Genomic DNA, 24,396 nt, shown 5'->3' with positions numbered 1-24,396 from the left:
CAGGCCTGGGAATACAGCCTCCAAGAAGGCGGACAGGCAGGGAAGAACAGGACCTGGCACATTCAGAGACAAGGAGCACACTGAATGTTAAAGTTGCTCAGGCACCAGCTTCCAGGTGAAGCTGGTTTAAATATCCAGTGACAGACAGCAATAGGCTGAGGACGCATTAGGGGTGTGCCCACAGCAGCTACAAGAAACAGGAAGTAACCGGGCCGCCGCCCTAAGCAGTCAGAACAGAGACAAACAGACAGCATGAATAGAAGCCAGGCTAGCAGATTGGACTGATGATCAAGTTTGCGATCTTGCATAGTGAGAGATGGTGCACCATGCAAGCCCGCCACCAGGTATGTTACAATCATCATATAGGCAGTTCAGAATTGTTTAAAGGCATAGTAATCTTACTTTATGTAAACTTTTGACTTTGCAGTAAGTAATAAAAATGCCTTAAAACATTCTCTCTCTCTCATTATACTGGCATTTGGCAAATATTAAAAATTATGGTAATCCTAATTGACCTAAAACGGGAAAGGTTTATTCTAATTTCATGTCAGATATTGAGATAAACATGTTTTTTTATATAGTGTATGGAAACTTCTGGTTTCAACTGTATATATTTACTTAAGTATAAGAAATGCCCAGTGGCATAAAGTAACCACACCGATCAAAAGGAAAAAACGTGCGTTTGGCACCTAGCTTTGTCAATGGGTGATGGTGGACTAAACAACCAGGCTATTTACACATGTAGGAGCCAATCAAAACAGTTGTAACACAGGTGGATTGCTGCACATACAAAATGAATGGGACATCATCGAAGAAGCGGTAGTGGCTTCAGACGCTTTCCTCAGGTGGACCGCCCACTGAAAACAAGGCACAGGAGACACCTGTATTCCCATAGGAGTCACGATACTGGTAAGCACAAGATAGCTTCACAATACAGATGGACAATGACACAAAACATAGTGCAAAAGGAACCCAGGAGTTTTTTACTGTAAAGAAATGGAATACTCTGCCATGGCCGAGTCAGTCACCAGATCTCAACCCCACCGAGCTGCATTTCACAAGCTGATCACAAAATTTAAGGCAGAAAGACCCACAGACAAACTACAACTGAAGTCACCGCAGTAAAGGTGGCACAGCCTCACAAAGGAGGAAACCCAGCGCATAGCTCCCAACCGTCCCGCATATTGTGGCACCGTCCTGATTTTAAGACTCTGTCATGCAGTCGTCCCAGCCAGGACCTTACTTCTTCCACGCAGTGAGAAGCAGACAATAGCCTGACATACCCCCCTCCATGTATCAGACTACGCCCTTTCTATCTCCTCTTCTACCGGTGGTTCAGAGAGCAAGCACACAGCATATCCTGATTCCGGCGTTCTCCTGGACTAGTCTAAGGTAATAATTTCAGCAGCAAAACTGCAATCCTCTTCAGTAGCAGCAGCTCCTGTGTGCTCCATTGTGTTTGGTTTCTTAGTTCCTGTGTGCCTGCAGCAACCCCATAGCACTGAAGAAGCAGGCATACACAGGGACTCAGAGTGCAGCTACAAAAGGGAGCACACAGGCTGTGGCTGCTGCTGGGGGGACCCGGAGGAGCAGACACGATGGATTGTCTCTTTTGCAGGCAGCATTTTAGTACATACTAGTTCAGTTCCTTTTATCATTACCTTACCATGGGCGTGGAGAAGAGTGAATATTCATTCTCTTTAGTAGTAGGCATAGAAAATCACTGAGCCGCAGCAGGAGCTGCAACCGCTGCTAAAAGTGTGCGCTAATAAGGAGAATAAATATTCACTCCACTCCACGCCCATATTCCCGGCATGGAGAAGAGAGAATATCCCCGCAGCTCACACCAGCGTCTTAGGGCACATGGCAGTGATGTCATGCGCTGCTCAGATGCTGATGTGAGCTGCTGCTGGCAGAACAGGACGCAGCGCTAGAACAGAGGGAAGGAATCTGAGTATGAGTGTTTATTTTTTTTATGTGTGCAGTGACAGGGGAGACATGTATACCAGGATTGGGGATGAGGGGACCATGCATACCAGGATTGGGGATGGGGGGGCCATGCATACTAGGATTGGGGATGAGGGGGCCATGCATACCAGGATTGGAAATGAGGGGGCCATGCATACCAGGATTGGAAATGAGGGGGCCATGCATACCAGGATTGGAAATGAGGGGGCCATGCATACCAGGATTCGAAATGAGGGGGCCATGCATACCAGGATTGGGGATGAAGGGGCCATGCATACCAGGATTTGGGATGAGGGAGCCATGCATACCAGAATTGGGATGAGGGGGCCATGCATACCAGGATTGGGGATGGGGGGGCCATGCATACCAGGATTGAGGATGAGGGGGCCATGCATACCAGGATTGAGGATGAGGGGGCCATGCATACCAGGATTGAGGATGAGGGGGCCATGCATACCAGGATTGAGGATGAGGGGGCCATGCATACCAGGATTGGGGATGAGGGGGCCATGCTTACCAGGATTGGGGATGAGGGAGCCATGCTTACCAGGATTGGGGATGAGGGGGCCATGCATACCAGGATTGGGACATGTGAACATGGCCTTACAGACACAAATAAGCAAGATGTCGTAGTGAAGCTACATAAAGATGACAAAGTTCTGGCGGCTCCGACTGAGAATTAAGGAACAAAAAATAATCCTCAGGTCCCAACTAGAGATGAGCAGGACGCACAGATGATGTTGCGTTGCCCTGGTGATCAAAAACCGCCAGGGACACCGGAATATTAGAAATTCACGGCCTCCTGTCCAGTCGTCCCAATGGTCCCAGATACAGTGGACAGTCCTGGATTTGGGTCTGCACCCTGCGTCTGCTGAATGGCCCTCATTACTAGCGCCCCTCTGACAACACCTCTTGCCAGTGGAGAAAGAAATGGTAAATGGGCGTTGATTGGGGTGTGGCCAGGGGCATGGCCAAAGTTTCGTACACCTCGTACACGCGAGGCTCCGCTCCGTACACTTCGTACAGACGCGTCTCCACTCCGTACGCCTCGTACACGCGCGGCTCCGCTCCATATGCCTTGTACACGCGCGGATCCGCTCCGCACGTCTCGCACGCGCGGCTCCGCTCCGTACACCTCGTACACACACGGCTCCGCCCCGTACTCCTTGTAAACGCGCGGCTCTGCTCCATACACCTCGTACACACGCGGCTCCCCACACACACGGCTCTGCTCCGTACACCTCGTACAAACGCGGCTCCGCTCCGTACACCTCATACACACGCGGCTCCGCTCCGTACACCTCGTACAAACGCGGCTCCGCTCCGTACACCTCGTACAAACGCGGCTCCGCTCCGTACACCGCGGAGACGCGCTGCTCCGCTTCGTACACCTCGTACACGCGCGGCTCCGCTCCGTACGCCTCATACACGCAGGGCTCCACTCCGTACACCTCGTACACGCGCGGCTCCGCTCCGTACACCTCGTACACACGCGGCTCTGCTCCGTACACCTCGTACACACGCGGCTCTGCTCCGTACACCTCATACACTCGCGGCTCCGCTCCGTACACCTCGTACACACGCGGCTCTGCTCCGTACACCTCGTACACACGCGGCTCTGCTCCGTACACCTCATACACTCGCGGCTCTGCTCCGTACACCTCGTACACTCGCGGCTCCGCTCCGTACACCTCGTACACACACGGCTCTGCTCCGTACACACGCGGCTCCGCTCCGTACACCTCGTACACACGCGGCTCTGCTCCGTACACCTCGTACACACACGGCTCTGCTCCGTACACCTCGTACACACGCGGCTCCGCTCCGTACACCTCGTACACACACGGCTCTGCTACATCCACACTGTAAACCCCTCCTGACCCCACACATAAACTTCAGCTCATCCAGCACCATGACAACCAGCACAGCAGAGTCCTGCATCCACTGAGGCCCCTGATCATGTGACCCCTGACTCCTCCCCTCTTGTGACCTCATCACAGCTCCTGTGCGCACAGAGCAGCCATATATGTGGTGGCGGCTCTGCAGGTGGAGGTATGTGGAGACCCCATTACTGGGCGCAGGGGGCATTAACCCCTTCAGCACGGAGACTCTTTTGGGGTCTTGTGTTGCCCCTTTATAAGAATCATAAGGTTTTTGTTCTGTTTCCTGTAATAGATACATACGACCCAACTATGGAGTCATTATGCCCCTTATGCAGGATATATGATGCCCCCACACAGTGTAATGCCCCCATTATGCCCCTTATGCAGTATGTATGATGCCCCCATTATACCCCTTATGCAGGATGTATGATGCCTCCACACAGTAATGACCCCATTATGCCCCTTATGCAGGATGTATGATGCCCCCACACAGTGTAATGCCCCCATTATGCCCCTTATGCAGGATGTATGATGCCCCCACACAGTGTAATGCCCCCATTATGCCCCTTATGCAGTATGTATGATGCCCCCACACAGTGTAATGCCCCCATTATGCCCCTTATGCAGTATGTATGATGCCCCCACACAGTGTAATGCCCCCATTATGCCCCTTATGCAGGATGTATGATGCCCCCATTATGCCCTTATGCAGGATGTATGATGCCCCCATTATGCCCCTGTAATCAGGTGACTGGGTACAACGCACAGACATAGACAATGTGGGAGTAACCAATATAATTATTTATGTCCCTAATATGGGGGAATTGTGATAACTATAGCAACAGTGAATAATGCAGAACAGGGAGATTACAAGGTGAAATCTACAATATCAGATATACAATGAATTCTCCGGCTCACTAACTGTAAGGGTATGTGCACACGATGCAGAAATGAAGCAGAAAATTTCTGCATCTCCCTGGCAGAAAAAACGCATGCAGATTGTGCATGCGTTTTTCCTGCAGAATACATGCGGATCCACATGCGGATTCACATGCGTTTCCGTATGCAGATTGACAAGCGCTTTCCAGGCGATTTTTAGCATCACCTGGAAAGTGCTTGACAACTAGGTCACACTGTATAAATCCATGCAAACGGCATGGATTTATATAGTGTGACCCGAGAGAGTGTATATATTTACCTCCGATGGCCCGCGCTGTCCTGCTCACTCCGTTCTCCCGGCTGCCGGCAACTTTGAATTGAAAGACCTGCCGACGTCAGCGTCACGTGACCCGTCACATGACTCTGACGTCAGCGCAGGTCCTACAACTTACTGTAAGTGCCGGGAACCAAGCAGGAGCGCTGCGCGGGCCGACAGATGGTAAGTATATATATTTTTTTTATTTTATTCTTGTTTTACAGCTTTTTAAATGGTACCTGGGTCCGGAGGAGAGTCTCCTCTTCTCCACACCCGGGTACCATCCGCACATTAGAACGCGCCAATAACGCAAGTACAGATGCAGTCTTGCGGAATTGGCGCGTTCTAATGCAAGTCAATGGCGGCGAAAACGCCGCGTTTATGCAAAATTAATTGACATGCTGCGGATTTTTGAGCGCAAATCCGCATCATGGGCACAGCACATGCGGATTTCAATTGGGGAACATTGCTGCCCTTCTACCATGCGTTTTTCATGTGTTTCCGCGGCATTTACGCAACTGCAAAAACGCCGCGGAAACGCATTAAATACGCATCGTGTGAACTCAGCCTAATAGCCGCCTCTAACCGTATGTTACTTTAGCTATTGACAAGGGTGATGGTCCCGACAAATATATATATTATATACAGTGGGTATGGAAAGTATTCAGACCCCTTTAAATTTTTCTCTCTTTGTTTCATTGCAGCCATTTGGTAAATTCTAAAAAGTTCATTTTTTTCTCATTAATGTACACTCTGCACCCCATCTTGACTGAAAAAAAAAAAAGAAATGTAGAAATTTTTGCAAATTTATTAAAAAGAAAAACTGAAATATCACATGGTCATAAGTATTCAGACCCTTTGCTCAGTATTGAGTAAAAGCACCCTTTTGAGCTAGTACAGCCATGAGTCTTCTTGGGAATGATGCAACAAGTTTTTCACACCTGGATTTGGGGATCCTCTGCCATTCTTCCTGGCAGATCCTCTCCAGTTCCGTCAGGTTGGATGGTGAACATTGGTGGACAGCCATTTTCAGGTCTCTCCAGAGATGCTCAATTGGGTTTAGGGCAGGGCTCTGGCTGGGCCAGTCAAGAATGGTCACAGAGTTGTTCTGAAGGCACTGCTTTGTTGATTTAGCTGTGTGCTTAGGGTCATTGTCTTGTTGGAAAGTGAACCTTCGGCCAAGTCTGAGGTCCAGAGCACTCTGGAAGAGGTTTTCATCCAGGATATCTCTGCACTTGGCCGCATTCATGTTTCCTTCAATTGCAACCAGTCGTCCTGTCCCTGCTGCTGACAAACACCCCCATAGCATGATGCTGCCACCACCATGTTTCACTGTTGGGATTGTATTGGGCAGGTGATGAGCAGTGCCTGGTTTTCTCCACACATACTTCTTAGAATTATCACCAAAAAGTTCTATCTTCGTCTCAGACCAGAGAATCTTATTTCTCATAGTCTGGGAGTCCTTCATGTGTTTTTGAGCAAACTCTATGCAGGCTTTCATATGTCTTACACTGAGGAGAGGATCCGTCGGGCCACTCTGCCATAAAGGCCCGACTGGTGGAGGGCTGCATTGATAGACTTTGTGGAACTTTTTCCCATCTCCCTACTGCATCTCTGGAACTCAGCACAGTGATCTTGGGGTTCTTCTTTACCTCTCTCACCAAGGCTCAGTTTGGCTGGACGGCAAGGTCTAGGAAGACTTCTGGTGGTCCCAAACTTCTTCCATTTAAGGAATATGGAGGCCACTGTGCTCTTAGGAACCTTGAGTATTACATAAATTCTTTTGTAACCTTGGCCAGGTCTGTGCCTTGTCACAATTCTGTCTCTGAGCTCCTTGGGCTGTTCCTTTGAGCTCATGATTCTCATTTGGTCTGACATGCACTGTGAGCTGTGAGGTCTTATATAGACAGGTGTGTGCCTTTCCAAATCAAGTCCTATCAGTTTAATTAAACACAGCTGGACTCCAATGAAGGAGTAGAACCATCTCAAGGAGGATCACAAGGAAATGGACAGCATGTGACTTAAATATGATTGTCTGAGCAAAGGGTCTGAATACTTATGACCATGTGATATTTCAGTTTTTCTTTTTTAATCAATTTGCAAAAATTTCTACATTTCTGTTTTTTTTTCAGTCAAGATGGGGTGCAGAGTGTACTTTAATGAGAAAAAAATGAAGTTTTTAGAATTTACCAAATGGCTGCAATGAAACAGAGTGAAAAATTTAAAGGGGTCTGAATACTTTCTGTACCCACAGTATATATTATTTTCCCTAGCGGGGGTTTCCGGTTCTTCCCCCTAGGATGCAAGTCCTCCTGACAAAGTTTATCAAGGCTCGCTGGGCCGCCATCACTTCAACCAGCCTTGCCCTGCTTGTTGTAGTAGCCTGGACCAACCCCTGTACCATACGTCAGTGCTGGAAGCAGCAGCCTGGCTCACTTGCGCCTCCCACTCTTCACCATAGGCGTATACTCCCGAGAGGAATCTCCTCGCGGATCTTCGGTGCTTATCCAACTGTGGGCATTTCTCATTCCCGAAGTACTGGGGTCTAGTTCTCTGGCCTTGACTGGTGTAGTTGAGACTTCAGCTCTTGACCGGCGCAGGTCTGGTTCTCGGGCTTTAGCTAGCATAGACTGGATTCTGGGACTCATCTGGCACCGGCCGGGTTCTGCTGCCCGGCGCACCACAACGCACTGCCTTGGGCTCTTTACCACGGCCTGGTTCCTCAGCTTCAGATTCCCCTGCACATATCGTGCTTGATTCTTTGCTTGGCAACAGATCTGCTCCCATTTTGGGGAGCTGGCCTTTTATGTCAAGAAACTGGGTCATCAAAGTCACCTTACCAGGTGAACCATCTAGACTCCTTCCTGAAACTCTACCTCTTCCCATTGGTTCTGGAGGGTTCCGCTTGGATGACAGATGGCAATCTTCTTATACAAATGCTGCATAACACTGAGGATTTTCGCTTTTTATGGCGCTTTATGGCGCACAATCTTACACCCCTTATGCAGTATGTATGATGCCCCTCACACAGTATAATGTTCCTACAGTACTGCCATCTCTCATACAAAAGATATTTCCACAGTTCCACCATCCTCCCCTCACACACAGTATAATGTTTCCACTGTACCACCATCCCTCACACACATTATAATATTCCCACTGTACCACCATTCCCACCACACACAGTATAATGTTCCCACAGTACTAGCATTCCCCTAGCACAAAGTTTAATGTTCCCACAATACCACCATCCTTCCATGCACATTATAATGTTTCCAGAGTACTGCCATCCCCCACTAACAGTGTAATGTTCCCACAGTACTGCCACCTCCCCACACACAGTAAAATTTTCCCACAGTACTGCCTCCTACATACACAAAATGGTACTATCTACCCCATGGCTAATTAATAAATTCTCACTTAGCCCCATTCTTGGTGCAGATGCTAATAAACCCAGGACCTATGAGATATTTACATATTTACCGCTACGGTAATTTGGTAATAAACCCTAATTAAAGGATTAACCCCTTAAGCCCCGCGGGTGGTTTGCACGTTAATGACCGGGCCAATTTTTACAATTCTGACCACTGTCACTTTATGAGGTAATTACTCTGGAACGCTTCAACGGATCCCACTGACTCTGAGATTGTTTTTTCGTGACATATTGTACTTCATGATTGTGGAAAAATTTCTTCGATATCACTTGCGTTTATTTGTGAAAAAAACAGAAATTTGGCGAAAATTTTGAAAATTTTGCAATTTTCAAAATTTGAATTTTTAAGCCCTGAAATCAGAGCGATATGTCACACAAAAGAGTTAATAAATAACATTTCCCACATGTCTACTTTACATCAGCACAATTTTGGAACCAAAATTTTTTTTTGTTAGGGAGCTATAAGGGTTAAAAGTTGACCAGCGATTTCTCATTTTTCCAACAAAATTTACAAAACCATTTTATTAGGGACCACATCACATTTGAAGTCACTTGGAGAGGTCTTTTTGACAGAAAATACCCAAAAGTGACACCATTCTAAAAACTGCACCCTTCAAGGTGCTCAAAACCACATTCAAGAACTTTATTAACCCTTCAGGTGCTTCACAGGAATTTTTTGAATGTGGAAGAAAAAAATGAACATTTAACTTTTTTCACAAAAATGTTACTTTAGACCCAATTTTTTTTATTTTCACAGGGGTAACAAGAAAAAATGGACCCCAAAATTTGTTGTGCAATTTCCCCTGGGCACGCAGATACCCAATATTTGGGGAAAAAACACTGTTTGGGCGCACGGCAGGGCTCGGAAGGGAAAGAGCGCCATTTGACTTTTTGATTGTAAAATTTGCTTGAATAATTAGCGGATGCCATGTTGTGTTTGGAGAGCCCCTGTGTGCCCAAACTTTGGAGCTCCCCCACAAGTGACCCCATTTTGGAAACTAGACCCCCCAAGGCACCTATCTAGATGCATAGTGAGCACTTGGAACCCCCAGGTGCTTTACAAATTGATTCGTAAAAATGAAAAAGTGAAAAAAAAAACACTTTTTCATTTTTATGAATCAGTTTGTGAAGCACCTGGGGGTTCCAAGTGCTCACTATGCATCTAGATAGGTGCCTTGGGGGGTCTAGTTTCCAAAATGGGGTCACTTGTGGGGGAGCTCCAATGTTTGGGCACACAGGGGCTCTCCAAACGCAACATGGCGTCCGCTAACAATTTGAGCCGATTTTCCATTCAATTTGTTAGCAGACACCATGTCGCGTTTGGAGAGCCCGTGATGTGCCTAAACAGTGGAGCTCCCCCACAAGTGTCCCCATTTTGGAAACTATACCCCTCAAGGATTTTATTAAGGTGTATAGTGAACATTTTGAACCCAGAGGTACGGCACAGAATTTGTTTACATTAGGTCATCATATTGAATAAGTTGTCATTATTCTTGAGCACAAGTGCTCGCTACTTGAGTTTGCATTGGGTACTCAGGTATGCACCATGTACAGCGTGTGCTCGAGTGACATGCTCAAGTCCCTGCTCCGCATGTTTCACGGTTATTAGACACCCAAAAAAAAACATGCGGGGATTGCTCGTGCATGGCAGGCAATCCCCGTAAAGTTTTTTGGCCGCGAAGCATATGGGGCAGAGACTCGAGCATGTCACTCAAATACCCACGATACTCAATGCATACCAGAGCACCCGATGCAAACTCAAGTAGCGAGCACTTGCTCTCAACACTAGTCGCCATATCGTCATCTTTTTCTTACTTTTGAAAAAAATCCCAACCCCAGCCATAGCCCTAGCACAACCCTAGCCCTAGCACAACCCTAGCCCTAGCACAACCCTAGCCCCAGCACAACCCTAGCCCCAGCACAACCCTAGCCCCAGCACAACCCTAGCCCCAGCACAACCCTAGCCCCAAACCCAGCCCTAACCCTAGCCCAATCCTAACCCAAGAGTTTATTTTTGACGCCGTTCCTTGTGCGGTATAAGTGATTAGACGACTTTATTCTTCGGGTCGGTGTGATTACAGCAATGCCAGAATCATATGGGGTTTTTATGACTGACAGCTGTCACACACTAAAAGACGCATTTTTTGTAAAATCTAGTTTTTGCATCGCCATATTTTGAGAGCTATAATTTTTACAGATTTTGGCAGACAGTCATGTGACGGCTCGTTTTTTGCGGGATGACTTGACGTTGTTATTGGTGCCATTTTCAGGCACGTGACATTTTTTGATCGCTTTCTATTCCGATTTTTGGGAGGCAGAATAAACAAAAACCAACAATTCAGGAATTTTTTTTTTTTTTATTCTGTTCCGCGTGTGGTAAAATTGATGAGGTAGCTTTATTCTTCGGGTCAGTACGTTTACAGCGGTACCACATTTGTATCATTTTTCTATGTTTTGGCGCTTGTACACAATAAAAGCTATTTTATAGAAAAAAATATTTTTTAGCATAGCTTTATTCTCAGAGCTATAACTTTTTTATTTTTCGGCTGATGGAGCTGTATGGCGGCTTGTTTTTTGCGGGACGAGATGACGTTTTCAGCGGTATCATTTTTATTTATATGCGTCTTTTTGATCGCGTGTTATTCCACTTTTTGTTTGGCGGTATGGTGATAAAGCATTGTTTTTTGCTTCGTTTTTTTTTTTTTTACCGTGTTCACTGAAGGGGTTAACTAGTGGGACAGCTTTATAGGTCAGGTTGTTCCGGACGCGGCGATACCAAATATGTGTACTTTTATTGTTTTTTTTTGTTTTTTTTTATAATAATATTTATTGATGGGTACATTATATTTTTATTTTTGGTGTATTATTTTTTTTATTTTTTTATAATATTTTTGCACATTTTTTTTTTTTTTCCACTTTCACACAGTTTATACACTTTATTACTTTGTCCCACTCTGGGACTTTCACTTTTTTTTTTCTGATCGCCTGCATGGCACAGGAATGAAGCACCATCCCTATGCCATGAAGGCTGTCAGAAGTGCACAGTGTGAAGATTGCTTGGAGATGCACTGCGCATGCCCAAGCAATCTTCCTGCTCTCTGGTGACCCGGATGTTGTCATGACGACATCGGGTCGTTATGGCAACACCCGGGAATCCTTTGCAGACTGCGCTGGAAGCCGGAAGAGGAGGTGAGTATCGCCGATCACCTCCCCTTGCCCCCGCAATGCCGCGATCGACTTCGATCGCAGCATCGCAGGGGTTAATGTGCTGGGAGCGGTGCAGGACCGCTCCCTGCACATAGTACCGGGTGTCAGCTGTGACAATCAGCTGACACCCGGCGGCGATCGCGCCCACACAGCCTGTGTGCGCGCGCGATCCCCATGACGTACTAATACGGGTCTGGCTCTTAAGTCCCAGGGCACAGACGCGTATTAGTACGTCAGATGTTATTAAGGGGTTAAAAGCATTAAAACATGATTTATCTTTAAAAGTGGTATATCAATTTAAAATTTCGCCATATTATCTCCACTATGACTGCAGGAAGAAAGAGCAAGAAGCAATTAAGATTTTGGACATAGAAGTGGCCAATTTATTGGTACCTATTGGACCTATGGTGCTAAAGCAAAGGCTTTAAAAGGTAAGTGACTCCATTTTTTTATTGCATTATAACCCCAGCCCCCTGAGGAAGCCAGTCATCGAATGGACATAGAGAGTACTACTGAGAAGTTGTACCGATGGACCTCAGCCAGTGAGGTCCTCACAAATCAACTGGGAGCTTAGAGTAGCTCTCAGGGGCCGTAGTGACACAGGGGATGATGAGCCTTCTCATAATGGTTTGCTGGACTGTTGTGGCTTGTAACAAAAGTTATGTACTGCTACATGTAACCAGAAAGTTCCGGACTGCTTCTTCTGCATTATGCATTCATACGCTGCATTCAATCACGCAGTTAAATCTGCATGTGTTCATTGAACAATGCGGATTTACCATATCTAATACATTCTATGTGGAAATTTCTGTTTGCGGAGACTAGTGTCTTAACAACAGAAATTAACATGCTGTGGCTCGTAAAACCGCACCTCTGGTGAGTTTACGCAACGTCAAATAGAAGCACAGTGGGCATGGGATTTCTATAAATCCCTTCCACTGTGCTTGTAATGTGGAATGTAGCGTTTTATACGCAGCGCAGGTGAGCTGCATCCAAAACGCTGGTATTCCTGATTGTGGGCACGTACCCTTGGACATTGTTCTTCCTCGTTCATCTCCACATCATCTGGTCCAGGCTTGCAGAGTCGGGAGATATGAGTTCTCTATATATATTTTTTTTTCCTTTTGAGGTTCGGGGGCCAAATTATAGCTATTGTTGCTATGGACGTGACTTACCTAACATTGCGCAGTGAATCTGTTTTCACTATAGTGACTGATATTTCTTGTTGATAAAACTGTAATATTTTTTTCACTTTAAACTTTTTTTTAAACAACACTGATTAGTGCGATCATACAACATACAAACCTCTGATTGCTCCGGTGATGCACTGTACTACTGTAGTGCTGTGTATTATCACTGCCTGTCAGTGTAATACTAACAGCCCCATACACAAGAGATAAGTGTTGCCTAAATGGTCATTTGGCAGCCGGCTATCTCTCCCAACTCTACCGTACACACAAATGTTCCAGCTTTCCTGTGGTCTGTATGAGAGAGTCGCCTCCAGACTCTTCTAGCGGAGGATTATCTACAGGAAGAACAAATGGAATAGCCTCTGAAATTCAGGATGCCAGATCCTTCCCTGCCCTGACATCATCTGCCGGTAGGCCCCGAATACATTGTATAGTCGACTAAACCCCACTGAAATCAGTGCTTTAATGAAACTTTAGTCTAATGTGTTTGGGGGTGTTAAAAGGTAACTTATTACTATCAAGTACTTGGGTGAGGAGGGGAATTGAGCCGAACATTGTCAAACCTTCTTAGATGCCATGTTTCCTTTTGACAGCAGCAAGTGGTTAAACTGCCAAGATTTCTGTTGCAGCCGCACCTGTGCCATCCCTGCAGTGTACATCTATGTTCTGGTGCCCTAAAGAGTTATTTTTTTTTAAAAAACAAATGTTTAACCTCTTAAGAAATAACAATGGGCCTAATACGTTTTGCAAGTTTCTTTCTTTTTACAAGAATTGTTGGTGCCAGTTTTCTTTTGAAACATTTTAATATCTGATTTTTTTCTGGTGTATTTTTTGTAATATAGGAAAGCCTGAGGCCAGAAATAAACCCCATAAAAAACTGTATATGGAGACTTTGGTATCAAATCATTTCTATCTGCGGTGTTTGTGCAAACAAAAAAGCTTTTATAAAAGCCTCAAACTTCTGTGTGTGAATCAGTCATGAGATCTAACATGGTAGAGCCCGGGGAAGACGGGAAACATTCATATAGACGGGTGGTGGTGATGTAGTAAGTGACGGACTCTGGCCAAAAATGTTTCTAGAGCTGTAGTAGAAATGAATATGTCATCCTCATCATGAAGTAGTTATTTCTCATGTCACGTGTAATGAATATCTCCTGCAGTATTGATAATGCCAATTCCAGTGTCGGTAAATGAGACGACAATTAGTGTTATGGAAGATGAGTCTATGAGAAACGCATTCAACTGGAGAGGAAGAAAATGCTTGTTTTCTGTGGCATAAAATATATAGGTTTTATTAGTAGATGTGAAGAAGAAAACGAAATACTGTAAAATAATAAATCTCCTCATATGTTTCCCTTATTATCTCCAGTAATTGTATTATTACACAGGATTTTTATGATGTTACATAGTCTCATCTTCTTATTCAGGTTTCTACAATATCAGATCCTCTCAGAGAAGATCTTCTAGATAAGAGAATTTTCTTGATTTACCCATCAAAGATGGATATGGACAGAGACAAGATGGCGGAGAGGATATTACACCTCACCCTGGAGATCCTCTTCCAGCTTACTGGAGAGGTGAGAGATTCTGATGATGTCACATTACATCATTCTTATCTATGGGAATAACAGATGGACAGAACTGGATAGGTGAGGCCTCTGGAAATGTCTGTAGTGAGATTTATTAATGAGTTTCTCCATTACCAGGATTACATAGTAGTGAAGAAGACCTCTAGTGAGCGCTGTCAGGACCCTGTGTCTGAGGGATGGAGAAGACCCCTGAGCCCAATCACGGGGCCTCCACCTTACACCCTGATACATGAGGACATCAATGACCAGAAGATCCTAGACCTCACCTACAAGATGATTGAGCTGCTGACTGGAGAGGTGACACTGCTGGGAATGCTGGGACATTATACAGTAATGCTATGAAGAGATCAGGGGATGACTGTATCATTGTATGTGTCAGGTTCCTATAAGATGTCAGGACGTCACCGTCTATTTCTCCATGGAGGAGTGGGAGTATTTAGAAGGACACAAAGATCTGTACAAGAACGTCATGATGGAGGTTCCCCAGCCCCTCACATCACCAGGTAATAGACAGGACTAAATACACATGGCCTATAATTATCTGTATGTAAAGGATGAATTCAGTCCCTGTATGTGTTTCCTCCAGACCTATCCAGTAAGAGAACAACACCAGAGAGATGTCCCCGTCCTCTTCTTTCACAAGACTGTAAACAAGAAGATCCCAGTGTTCCTCAGGATCATCAGGTAGATGAAGAGAAGGTGTCATGAGATCTCACCTATGATGTGTAGACGGCTGTGAGGGTCTTGTGCTCAATTTTGTTTTATCCACCAGTATTATATGTTTTATACTTGTGAAATGAGAATGGTGGAGATGGCAGGATTAAAGCTGATCATAGATGTGACTTCTTTATCTGTCTGTGACTTTTACAATATTTGTTTCAGGGTGAAGATCTGACCCATATTAATACTACAGAGACATATGTGAGGGGTGATGAGCGGTGTAAAGAGGAGATTCCTACATATGACTACCCAGGTGAGTAGTAACCACTAAATGCAGAGAAGTCACAGATTCTTCTCAGTCACCAGCTGTGGCTGCTTTATTGGTAGTGCAGTCCGGTCGTATCACAATCGTGTGATCACCATTTTGCCGCTCGATCACAACATTCTCCTCCATCCGAAAATATTCAAATTACTTTGTGAATTGGGAAAGCCCTTTTCTAGAGAACTTACAACCTGGAGGATCCACCTACCCCCTGGGATTAGGAGACGCTGTCCGTTACCTGCCCAGATCTGTAAACTGTAAAGCCAAATGACAGCGTACGTAGAATGTGCTGACAAGTTAGAAAATCACTTGAAGAAAAACATTATGATGGGTCTGTAAGAGAAAGCGGAGGGTAATGATGGTGTTGGCTTCCTAGATCCCTGATATCTTATTGGATGAATCTACCTTCTCTCCCTTCTGTGCTGCTGAATGTGCTCATATGGTCCCTACAAGACCAGGTCCAGTCTTTCTGGCCAAACTTCACTTTTATTATTGACAACATTAAATGTGCAGTGAGGCCAAGTGTGAATTTCTGTACAATAACAGCAGAGTTTCCCTTTATCCTGACTTTTCAATTTCTTTTTAAACCAACTAACTTCAAACAGGATTGTGATAAACTATACAGAAAACATTACACCTGTGCCATGATATATCTCTAAGCTGTGCGTGGCTGATGGCTGTAATATACATTTATTCACGCCTGCAGGAGATGTGTTGGCTCCAGCCCTGGTTTCATGGAGTCACTCCACGTCATAAATTCCATTATGTTTTCGATCCTAAGGAATTCAGATTACTGCACAATCTCTCCTGAAATGGGGAGCTGTCACGAAAACACCAATTGGTCAGACCTTGCAGCTCTCTGGCGCCCCCTTATCCTGCTGGTCAAACATGGTATTGACCGAGGATAAGCACGGGCGCAGCTGCTCTAATTTATGTCGACTATTGGGGCACGTGATGTGACAGGACGTATATATACCACCAGTTCCTTCCAGGAACGTACAGTGCTGGCCAAAAGTATTGGCACCGCTACAATTCTGTCAGATAATACTCAGTTTCTTCCTGAAAATGATTGCAATCAAAAATTCTTTGGTATTATTCTCTTCATTTAATTTGTCTTCAATGAAAAAAACACAAAAAGACTTGTCCTAAAGCCAAATTGGATATAATTCCACACCAAACCTAAAAAACGGGGTGGACAAAAGTATTGGCACCATTTGAAAAATCATGTGATGCTTCTATAATTCGTGTAATTAACAGCACCTGTAACTTACCTGTGGCACCTAACAGGTGTTGGCAATAACTAAATCACACTTGCAGCCAGTTAACATGGATTAAAGTTGACTCAACCTCTGTCCTGTGTCCTTGTGTGTACCACATTGAGCATGGAGAAAAGAAAGAAGACCAAAGAACTGTCTGAGGACTTGAGAAACCACATTGTGAGGAAGCATGAGCAATCTCAAGGCTACAAGTCCATCTCCAGAGACCTGAATGTTCCTGTGTCTTCCGTGCGCAGTGTCATCAAGAAGTTTAAAGCCCATGGTACTGTGGCTAACCTCCCTAGATGAGGACGGAAAAGAAAAATTGACGAGAGATTTCAACGCAAGATTGTGCGGATGGTGGATAAAGAACCTCGACTAACATCCAAACAAGTTCAAACTGCCCTGCAGTCCAAGGGTACAACAGTGTCAACCCGTACTATCCGTTGGCGTCTGAATGAAAAGGGACTGTATGGTAGGAAACCCAGGAAGACCCCACTTCTTACCCCGAGACATAAAAAAGCCAGGCTGGAGTTTGCCAAAACTTACCTGAGAAAGCCTAAAACGTTTTGGAAGAATGTTCTCTGGTCAGATGAGACAAAAGTAGAGCATTTTGGGAAAAAGCATCAACATAGAGTGTACAGGAAAAAAAAAGAGGCATTCAAAGAAAAGAACACTGTCCCTACAGTCAAACATGGCCGAGGTTCCCTGATGTTTTGGGGTTGCTTTGCTGCCTCTGCCACTGGACTGCTTGACCGTGTGCATGGCATTATGAAGTCTGAAGACTACCAACAAATTTTGCAGCATAATGTAGGGCCCAGTGTGAGAAAGCTGGGTCTCCCTCAGAGGTCATGGGTCTTCCAGCTGGACAATGACCCAAAACACACTTCCAAAAGCACTATAAAATGGTTTTAGAGAAAGCACTGGAGACTTCTAAGGTGGCCAGCAATGAGTCCAGACCTGAATCCCATAGAACACCTGTGGAGAGATCTCAAAATGGCAGTTTGGAGAAGGCACCCTTCAAATATCAGGGACCTGGAGCAGTTTGCCAAAGAAGAATGGTCTACAATTCCAGCAGAGCATTGTAAGAAACTCATTGATGGTTACCGGAAGCGGTTGTTCGCAGTTATTTTGTCTAAAGGTTGTGCAACCAAGTATTAGGCTGAGGGTGCCAATACTTTTGTCCGGCCCTTTTTTGGAGTTTTGTGTGAAATGATCAATGATTTGATTTTTGCTTCATTCTTTTTTGTGTTTTTTCCTTGCAAGCAAATTAAATGAAGGGAATAATACCAAAGAATTTGAGATTGCAATAATTTTCAGGAAGAAACTGAGTATTATCTGACAGAATTGCAGGGGTGCCAATACTTTTGGCCAGCACTGTATATATACCTCTGACCAGCCACCCTCAACCCACAATATCACATAAATACTGGTATACTGCCACCACCAATCGCTTAACAGGTGGATTGGGTACCCATTAGGTAATGTGAATTAGCGGGTGAGGAACGTGTTTGCTCAACATAGGACAAGAAGAACGAAGCTGGTAAATAATAATGATTTACTCCCGAAAGTGGGCAGTGTTTACAAAAGATATACAAGATATTATAAAAGAGACAATGTACATATATGAATAAACAGTTATTAAAATAAAAGGGATAAGTAATAGCAAAACCTGTGCCACGTTGTGATGGTCTCAGATTCTGTGGGGGGGACGGCTCCCCGGAAATTAGATTTGATTCTTCCACGCAGCGTGGTGTGCATGCGTCTGACGTCCCGGGGCAAGAATGACTTAAAAAATGGCCGTTCTGGTTTTTAGCAAAGGGGCCAAAACATTAGGAGACACCCATGGTGCTTACCTCACACGGGGACTCGGCTTTGTGACCCCACCCAGCTGCAGAAGACCTAAAACTCCTTCAGATTTCATATCTTGGTGTGGGGGGGGGGTCCCACATCCAAGATGGAGACATCATGTTTGCCGTCACCACTATTCATGAAGACGGATATCAAATATGAAATCTCTATGATGCTCAGAACCCATTTCCCGGGCTTCCGGTGGTCTCCTCGTCACGAAAACCACACCATCACAATTGGAAAAAGATGACCATCTCAAAAATGTGGTCCCTGTGTTTCTGACAGTCATGTGCATTATTAAAATCGACATTAAACGTTTGTGCAGCTAAACAATAGGATTGGAGGGAAAAATCCAGGGTATACCAGTGCTTGCTCTGGGCTGAGGCTTTATGACGCTCATAAAAATTCCTGAGGTTTGGGGGAAAAGCAACAGTGAGTTCTATGTAAAACTCTTACAAATGGACAGGGGGGTGGAGATTTGAGACAGCTCTCATTTTTTAAAACTATGACCAAAAATACATTTTGCCTGACAGGAGCACTAATACTTTCTCTACTCTTCTCATCAGGACTCATAGTAGCTCCAATGGTCCACCATAAACGACTGCAATTCCGGTTTAGTGTTGTAGTTCTCCCCTGATACATATATTGTTGTTGGGGATGTAACATATCTTTTATTCTGTCTTTTTTTACAGGTTCATTTTGTATGATAGTTTGAGTGTGGTGGAATCGGCCTGACTCACTTATGTGACTCTGTAACTCCCTCGTTGTCTTTAAAAGAAGGTCTCCATTATGTCTTCCCAATGCCCGAGGTCTAAATTTAAGACACCTCAGCTCTGCACTATTATAAAAAGTTCTCTTTAAATGTCTAATATTTCTTCTTGAAACTCCTCTGACAGAAAATATATTGTCCCTTATCATAGTTTAGATTACGAAGAGCCACCGAGCCCCATACTCCAATTACCCCAGAGAGGTTTCACCACTAGTTACTCGTTTTTAACTGATGGAGACTATTGAGTTTGATCATTTCAGTAGATGTGTTATTGTCTATAGTCACAGTTTTTGACTTCAGTGATCCTCTGATTTAACCCCTTCCTGCAGCCAGTTTTGTGTTCCTAATCAGGCTCCATTTTCAAATCTGACGTGTGTCACTTTATGTGGTGATAACTTTGGAATTCTTCACAAAGGATAATAGGAAACAAATGGACCTTACAAATTATGTTCCAACTTCTCTTGAATTTGACAATACCCTATATACAGCTGTACACTACTGTCTGGGCACATGGCAGGTTAAGAAGGGAAGGAGCGACATTTAGCTATTGTATTGCAGATCTTGCTGGAATAGTTTGCAGACACAATGTATTGGGGGCACTGTTCATGGTCACCTGACAGCTCAAAAGATGGCCACCACTAACAGGCTTGGTGCTATATAATCCATTTTCCAGATCCCAGGGACTGCCTTGCTTATCCCCAGAGGAGATGGGACACACCATTTACAGAAGCCTTAATATAATAAAATGACAGAAAACCAGAGCAGTAGAAATCACCATAAAGTAGCTTCATTTTGAAAATTATAACCCTCAGTGAATTAATCTATAGGAGAAGTGAATATTTTGACTCCACAATCACTTTCCAGAAATTAGCACACAGTGGATGTTGGAGGGTGAAAATTACACATTTGCCATTTTACTGGTTCCCAGATTGTGCTCTAGGAGACACACACCGTAAATTAAGTGGGTTCTTCTCACTATAGTAATGCCAAATACATGGTTGCTAAATATTGTTTAGGCACACTTCAAGGCTCAGAAGGAAGGGGGAGATTTGACTTTGGGAGACCGGATTTTGCTGCATTGGTTTATGGATGAGTAGAAGTTTTTATTGGTATTATTTTTGCCTACATAACATTTTTTGATGGCTTCTTATTCCATATTTTGGAGACAGAATGAACAAACAGTTGAACACTACGCTCTACTGGTTCATTCTATGAGGTTTTCACTTTTCACTGTCATTCTGTCAATAACTTGCCATTTCTACAGACATTTAAGTAGAAATGTTTTGAAAAATGTAAACTCAAGGATATTTCATTTAAAATTATTAATTGTTTTTTTTCTTGGCAGATGACTGTACCTGGAGATCAGAGAGACAGGAGATTTTTAAATCGGATGATCTTGAGATCCCACAGGATACAATTGAAGTGAATGCCATTTCTCCAGATATCCCATCTTCCCTTCAAAGCAAAGATCTATCATCTAAGCCTATGGAACAGGTCCTGTCTTCTGATTCATTACCGACTATGAAAGAAAAAAATCAAAATAAAAAAATAAGCATTAAAAAACGAACTGCTCCTAAAGGAAAGAGGTCATTTTCACTTTCAGAAAATGAAAATAGTTTTACCCTCGAAAAGTCTATTCTTAAACATCAAAAAATACACACAGCGGATAATAGATTGTTTTGTTCCAAATGTGGCCGAAGTTTTAACCAGAAATCAGTTTTTGTTGCGCACCAGCGAACTCACACAGCGGAGCAGCCTTTTTCATGTTCAGAATGTGGGAAATGTTTTAACCGGAAATCACTTCTTAATATCCACAAGAGAACTCACACGGGGGAGAAGCCTTTTTCATGTTCAGAATGTGGGAAATATTTTAACCGGAAATCACTTCTTAATATCCACAAGAGAACTCACACGGGGGAGAAGCCTTTTTCATGTTCGGAATGTGGGAAATGTTTTAACTGGAAATCAGTTTTTGTTAGACACCAGAGAACTCACAGTAAGGAGAAGCCTTTTTCCTGTTCAGAATGTGGGAAATATTTCAACCAGAAATCACTTCTTAATATCCACAAGAGAACTCACACGGGGGAGAAGCCTTTTTCATGTTCAGAATGTGGCAAATGTTTTAACCAGAAATCAGATTTGATTAAGCACCAGAGAACCCACACAGGGGAGAAGCCTTTTTCATGTTCAGAATGTGGGAAATGTTTTAACCAGAAATCCACTTTGGTTAGTCACCAGAGAACTCACACAGGAGAGAAGCCTTTTTCATGTTCAGAATGTGGCAAATGTTTTAACCAGAAATCAGCTTTGATTAAGCACCAGAGAACCCACACAGGGGAGAAGCCTTTTTCGTGTTCAGAATGTGGGAAATGTTTTAACCATAAATCAGCTTTGGTTAATCACAAGAGAACTCACACAGGGGAGAAGCCTTTTTCATGTTTAGAATGTGGGAAAGGTTTTAACCAGAAATCAGCTTTGGTTAATCACCAGAGAACTCACACAGGGGAGAAGCCTTTTTCATGTTCTGAATGTGGGAAAAGTTTTAACCAGAAATCAGCTTTGGATAGACACATGAGAACTCACACAGGGGAGAAGCCTTTTTCCTAATCTTTTTTTTTTAATCCAATACATTTTTATAGATATTTTTTTATTAGGTTTTTTTTTTACAAACCAAGAAACCAGTACATACAGTAATAAAATAACATACCATAGGATGACATACATGCATCTCTCCTATATATCCTTTCAGCTTGCCCATTACCGTCTGATAACTTGCAGTCACTATATCTTACAATTAACATTCCACATTCTTGAAATTTCTTATATAACCATAATATTGTAATAAACATTATAATCCTATACACTTATAGGTGTGCTATATTACTGTTAAATATGAATTATGGATATTCATTTTTTAATCTGAATTCTATATAGATCAGCCTCGAGCTAGGTTTTGCTGACAAGACATTCAGGCTATTCGTGTCTTTTTAGCTCAGTGTAAGTTAGTGCCATAAGCAGAACAACAGGTGCTGTGAGGGGCCAATATAACCCACACAGGGTGGGGGTCTCGGGGTCTCTTTTCCATTCTACATTACATGGCTCAGTCCTAGGATCTAAGAGCTGAAGAGACAGCTGACATGTAGGCCCTGACACACGTGCTGGACACAGACAGACGCAACCTACCATTCAGGATCCCAGGAAAAGATAGGTGAATTTCAACTAATAGGCTAATTATGGACAAATGGAAAATCACTTTGTAACTATTTCACCTATTTTATGTAACTGCTGGAATTATTCTTTTTAATGGACAACCCAAGAATAAATAATATATTCTTTGAACAATCGCATCTGATAAACAGTCCTATCTATATATAAATATACAAAAATAATTATATTTAACATTTTGGCGAGCCCCCAGTCCTGAGTTTTTTTGTGCTTTCAAGTGGCTTCCTTCTCCTTGAACAAGGTGGGGGAGAGGAGGAAAGCTTTTGCTGAACACCTGTTGTCCAAGTGTCGGGAAATCCACTAACTTTGTCACAAGAATCAGAAAGAACCTACAGATGATTGAGGACTGATATATTCTCCAGATGGATTGACAGGCACCAGAAGTACTACAAGGATCAGAAGTACACTGATGACCAAACCCCAGTGTAAAGGAGAATCTGAGAAATCTGAAGTTAAGGAAAAATATGGATATTATTTCTTCTTTTCTAAGCAAAGTAAACTAAAATTAAAGGCTACTGACGAGACTGACTTAGACGTTTTGTGGCTTAGCTTATGTGCAGAATGTGAAATGGAGAATTTAAAATTAGATTCTAAGCTGGTGTCCTTTTATAGAGACAAAGAGAAGTTGAAAAATATTTTACAATTGGTTGACATTTCACAAACTTGTGTCAGAAAAGTCAAAGCATGACTGTGTAATAGTGTAAAGGATACTAATGATGTTACTGATTCTGACTGTAATGTGGAAATTGAACAGGATAACAGCTACTGAAGGTGACCGTCTGGTGACAAAGAGACTGACATGGGAACGGACAAAAGAGAAACTGACATATTAAGTGATGTAGGAGGAGACATGATAATTGACTCAAGTGATGTAGCAGGAGCTTATGTACAAAGACCATTAAAACTAGAAGAAAACTTAAAAGCTACACAGGCCAAATTCCAAATTAAAGTTAGGAAAAATTTGTTAAAATTATAAAAAATCATGCCAAAATCCATGTCTGTACAGGGTGGGCCATTTATATGGATACACCTAAATAAAATGGGAATGGTTGGTGATATTAGCTTCCGGTTTGTGGCATATTAATATATGGGAGGGGGAAAACTTTTCCAGATGGGTGGTGACCATGGTGGCCATTTTGAAGTCTGCCATTTTGGATCCAACTTTATTTTTTCCATGGGAAGAGGGTCATGTGACACATCAAACTTATTGACAATTTCATAAGAAAAACAATGGTGTGCTTGGTTTTAACGTAACTCTATTCTTTCATGAGTTTTTTACAAGTTTCTCTTTGTTTACAGCCATTGATATGTCACAGAGGTTAACACTTGAGGAGTGGATAGAAATTGTGTTGATGTCTGGTGAACGCGCAGTACTCAGGTCATTGCAGCAGATTCAATGCAAGACACCCTATGAGACCACCCATCTCCCATGCTACAGTTACCAAACTGCTTGCCAAATTTCGTAAAACAGGTTCAGTGAACATCCCTTCAGCGGATATTAGCTACTCACAAATGGCACCCTTGCAAAATCCAGCTGCTACAGCATCTCAACGAGGATGACCCAGATCAACGCACTGAATTTGCAGAATGGGCAAAACAAAAATTGGAACAGCATCCTCAGTTTACACAGAACATTATATTCAGTGATGAGGCAAACTTTTTGTGAATGTTGAAGTTAACAAACAAAACCACCGCTATTTGTCTGACACTAACCCACAGTGGATAGATCCCTCCAAGACTGTTGGAACACAAAAAATGATAGTATGGTGTGGTATATGGGGTACAAAGATAGTGGGGCCATTCTTCATCAATGGAAACCTCAATGGCACTGGATATCTGAAATTGCTA

At 43.6% G+C, this 24,396-nt stretch overlaps 1 protein-coding gene across 1 annotated transcript; it reads left to right on the top strand.

The window, feature by feature from the left end:
- The first annotated feature begins 12,015 nt into the window (after window positions 1-12,015).
- On the top strand, window positions 12,016-24,190 carry LOC141192247 (uncharacterized). Its single transcript, XM_073661742.1, has 7 exons — window positions 12,016-12,117; window positions 14,304-14,453; window positions 14,583-14,762; window positions 14,845-14,968; window positions 15,052-15,149; window positions 15,348-15,438; window positions 20,669-24,190. The coding sequence occupies exons 2-7, from the start codon at window positions 14,376-14,378 to the stop codon at window positions 21,928-21,930; spliced, it is 1,833 nt and encodes a 610-aa protein (XP_073517843.1). The 5' UTR covers window positions 12,016-12,117; window positions 14,304-14,375; the 3' UTR covers window positions 21,931-24,190.
- Window positions 24,191-24,396: the final 206 nt, after the last annotated feature.

Source organism: Phyllobates terribilis, unplaced genomic scaffold (genome assembly GCF_046119375.1).
Source record: "Phyllobates terribilis strain yellow unplaced genomic scaffold, ASM4611937v1 Scaffold_56__1_contigs__length_8794411, whole genome shotgun sequence".
NCBI lineage: Eukaryota > Metazoa > Chordata > Amphibia > Anura > Dendrobatidae > Phyllobates > Phyllobates terribilis.
Note: the sequence above shows the minus strand (reverse complement) of the source record. Positions and strands in the feature narration are given on the sequence as shown.

Coding starts and splice junctions, on each gene's coding strand:
- LOC141192247 (XM_073661742.1), top strand. CDS start 14,376: ATGGATATGGACAGAGACAAGATGGCGGAGAGGATATTACACCTCACC. Junction 14,763..14,844: donor TTGAGCTGCTGACTGGAGAG/GTGACACTGCTG, acceptor TGTATGTGTCAG/GTTCCTATAAGATGTCAGGA. Junction 15,150..15,347: donor GTGTTCCTCAGGATCATCAG/GTAGATGAAGAG, acceptor TATTTGTTTCAG/GGTGAAGATCTGACCCATAT.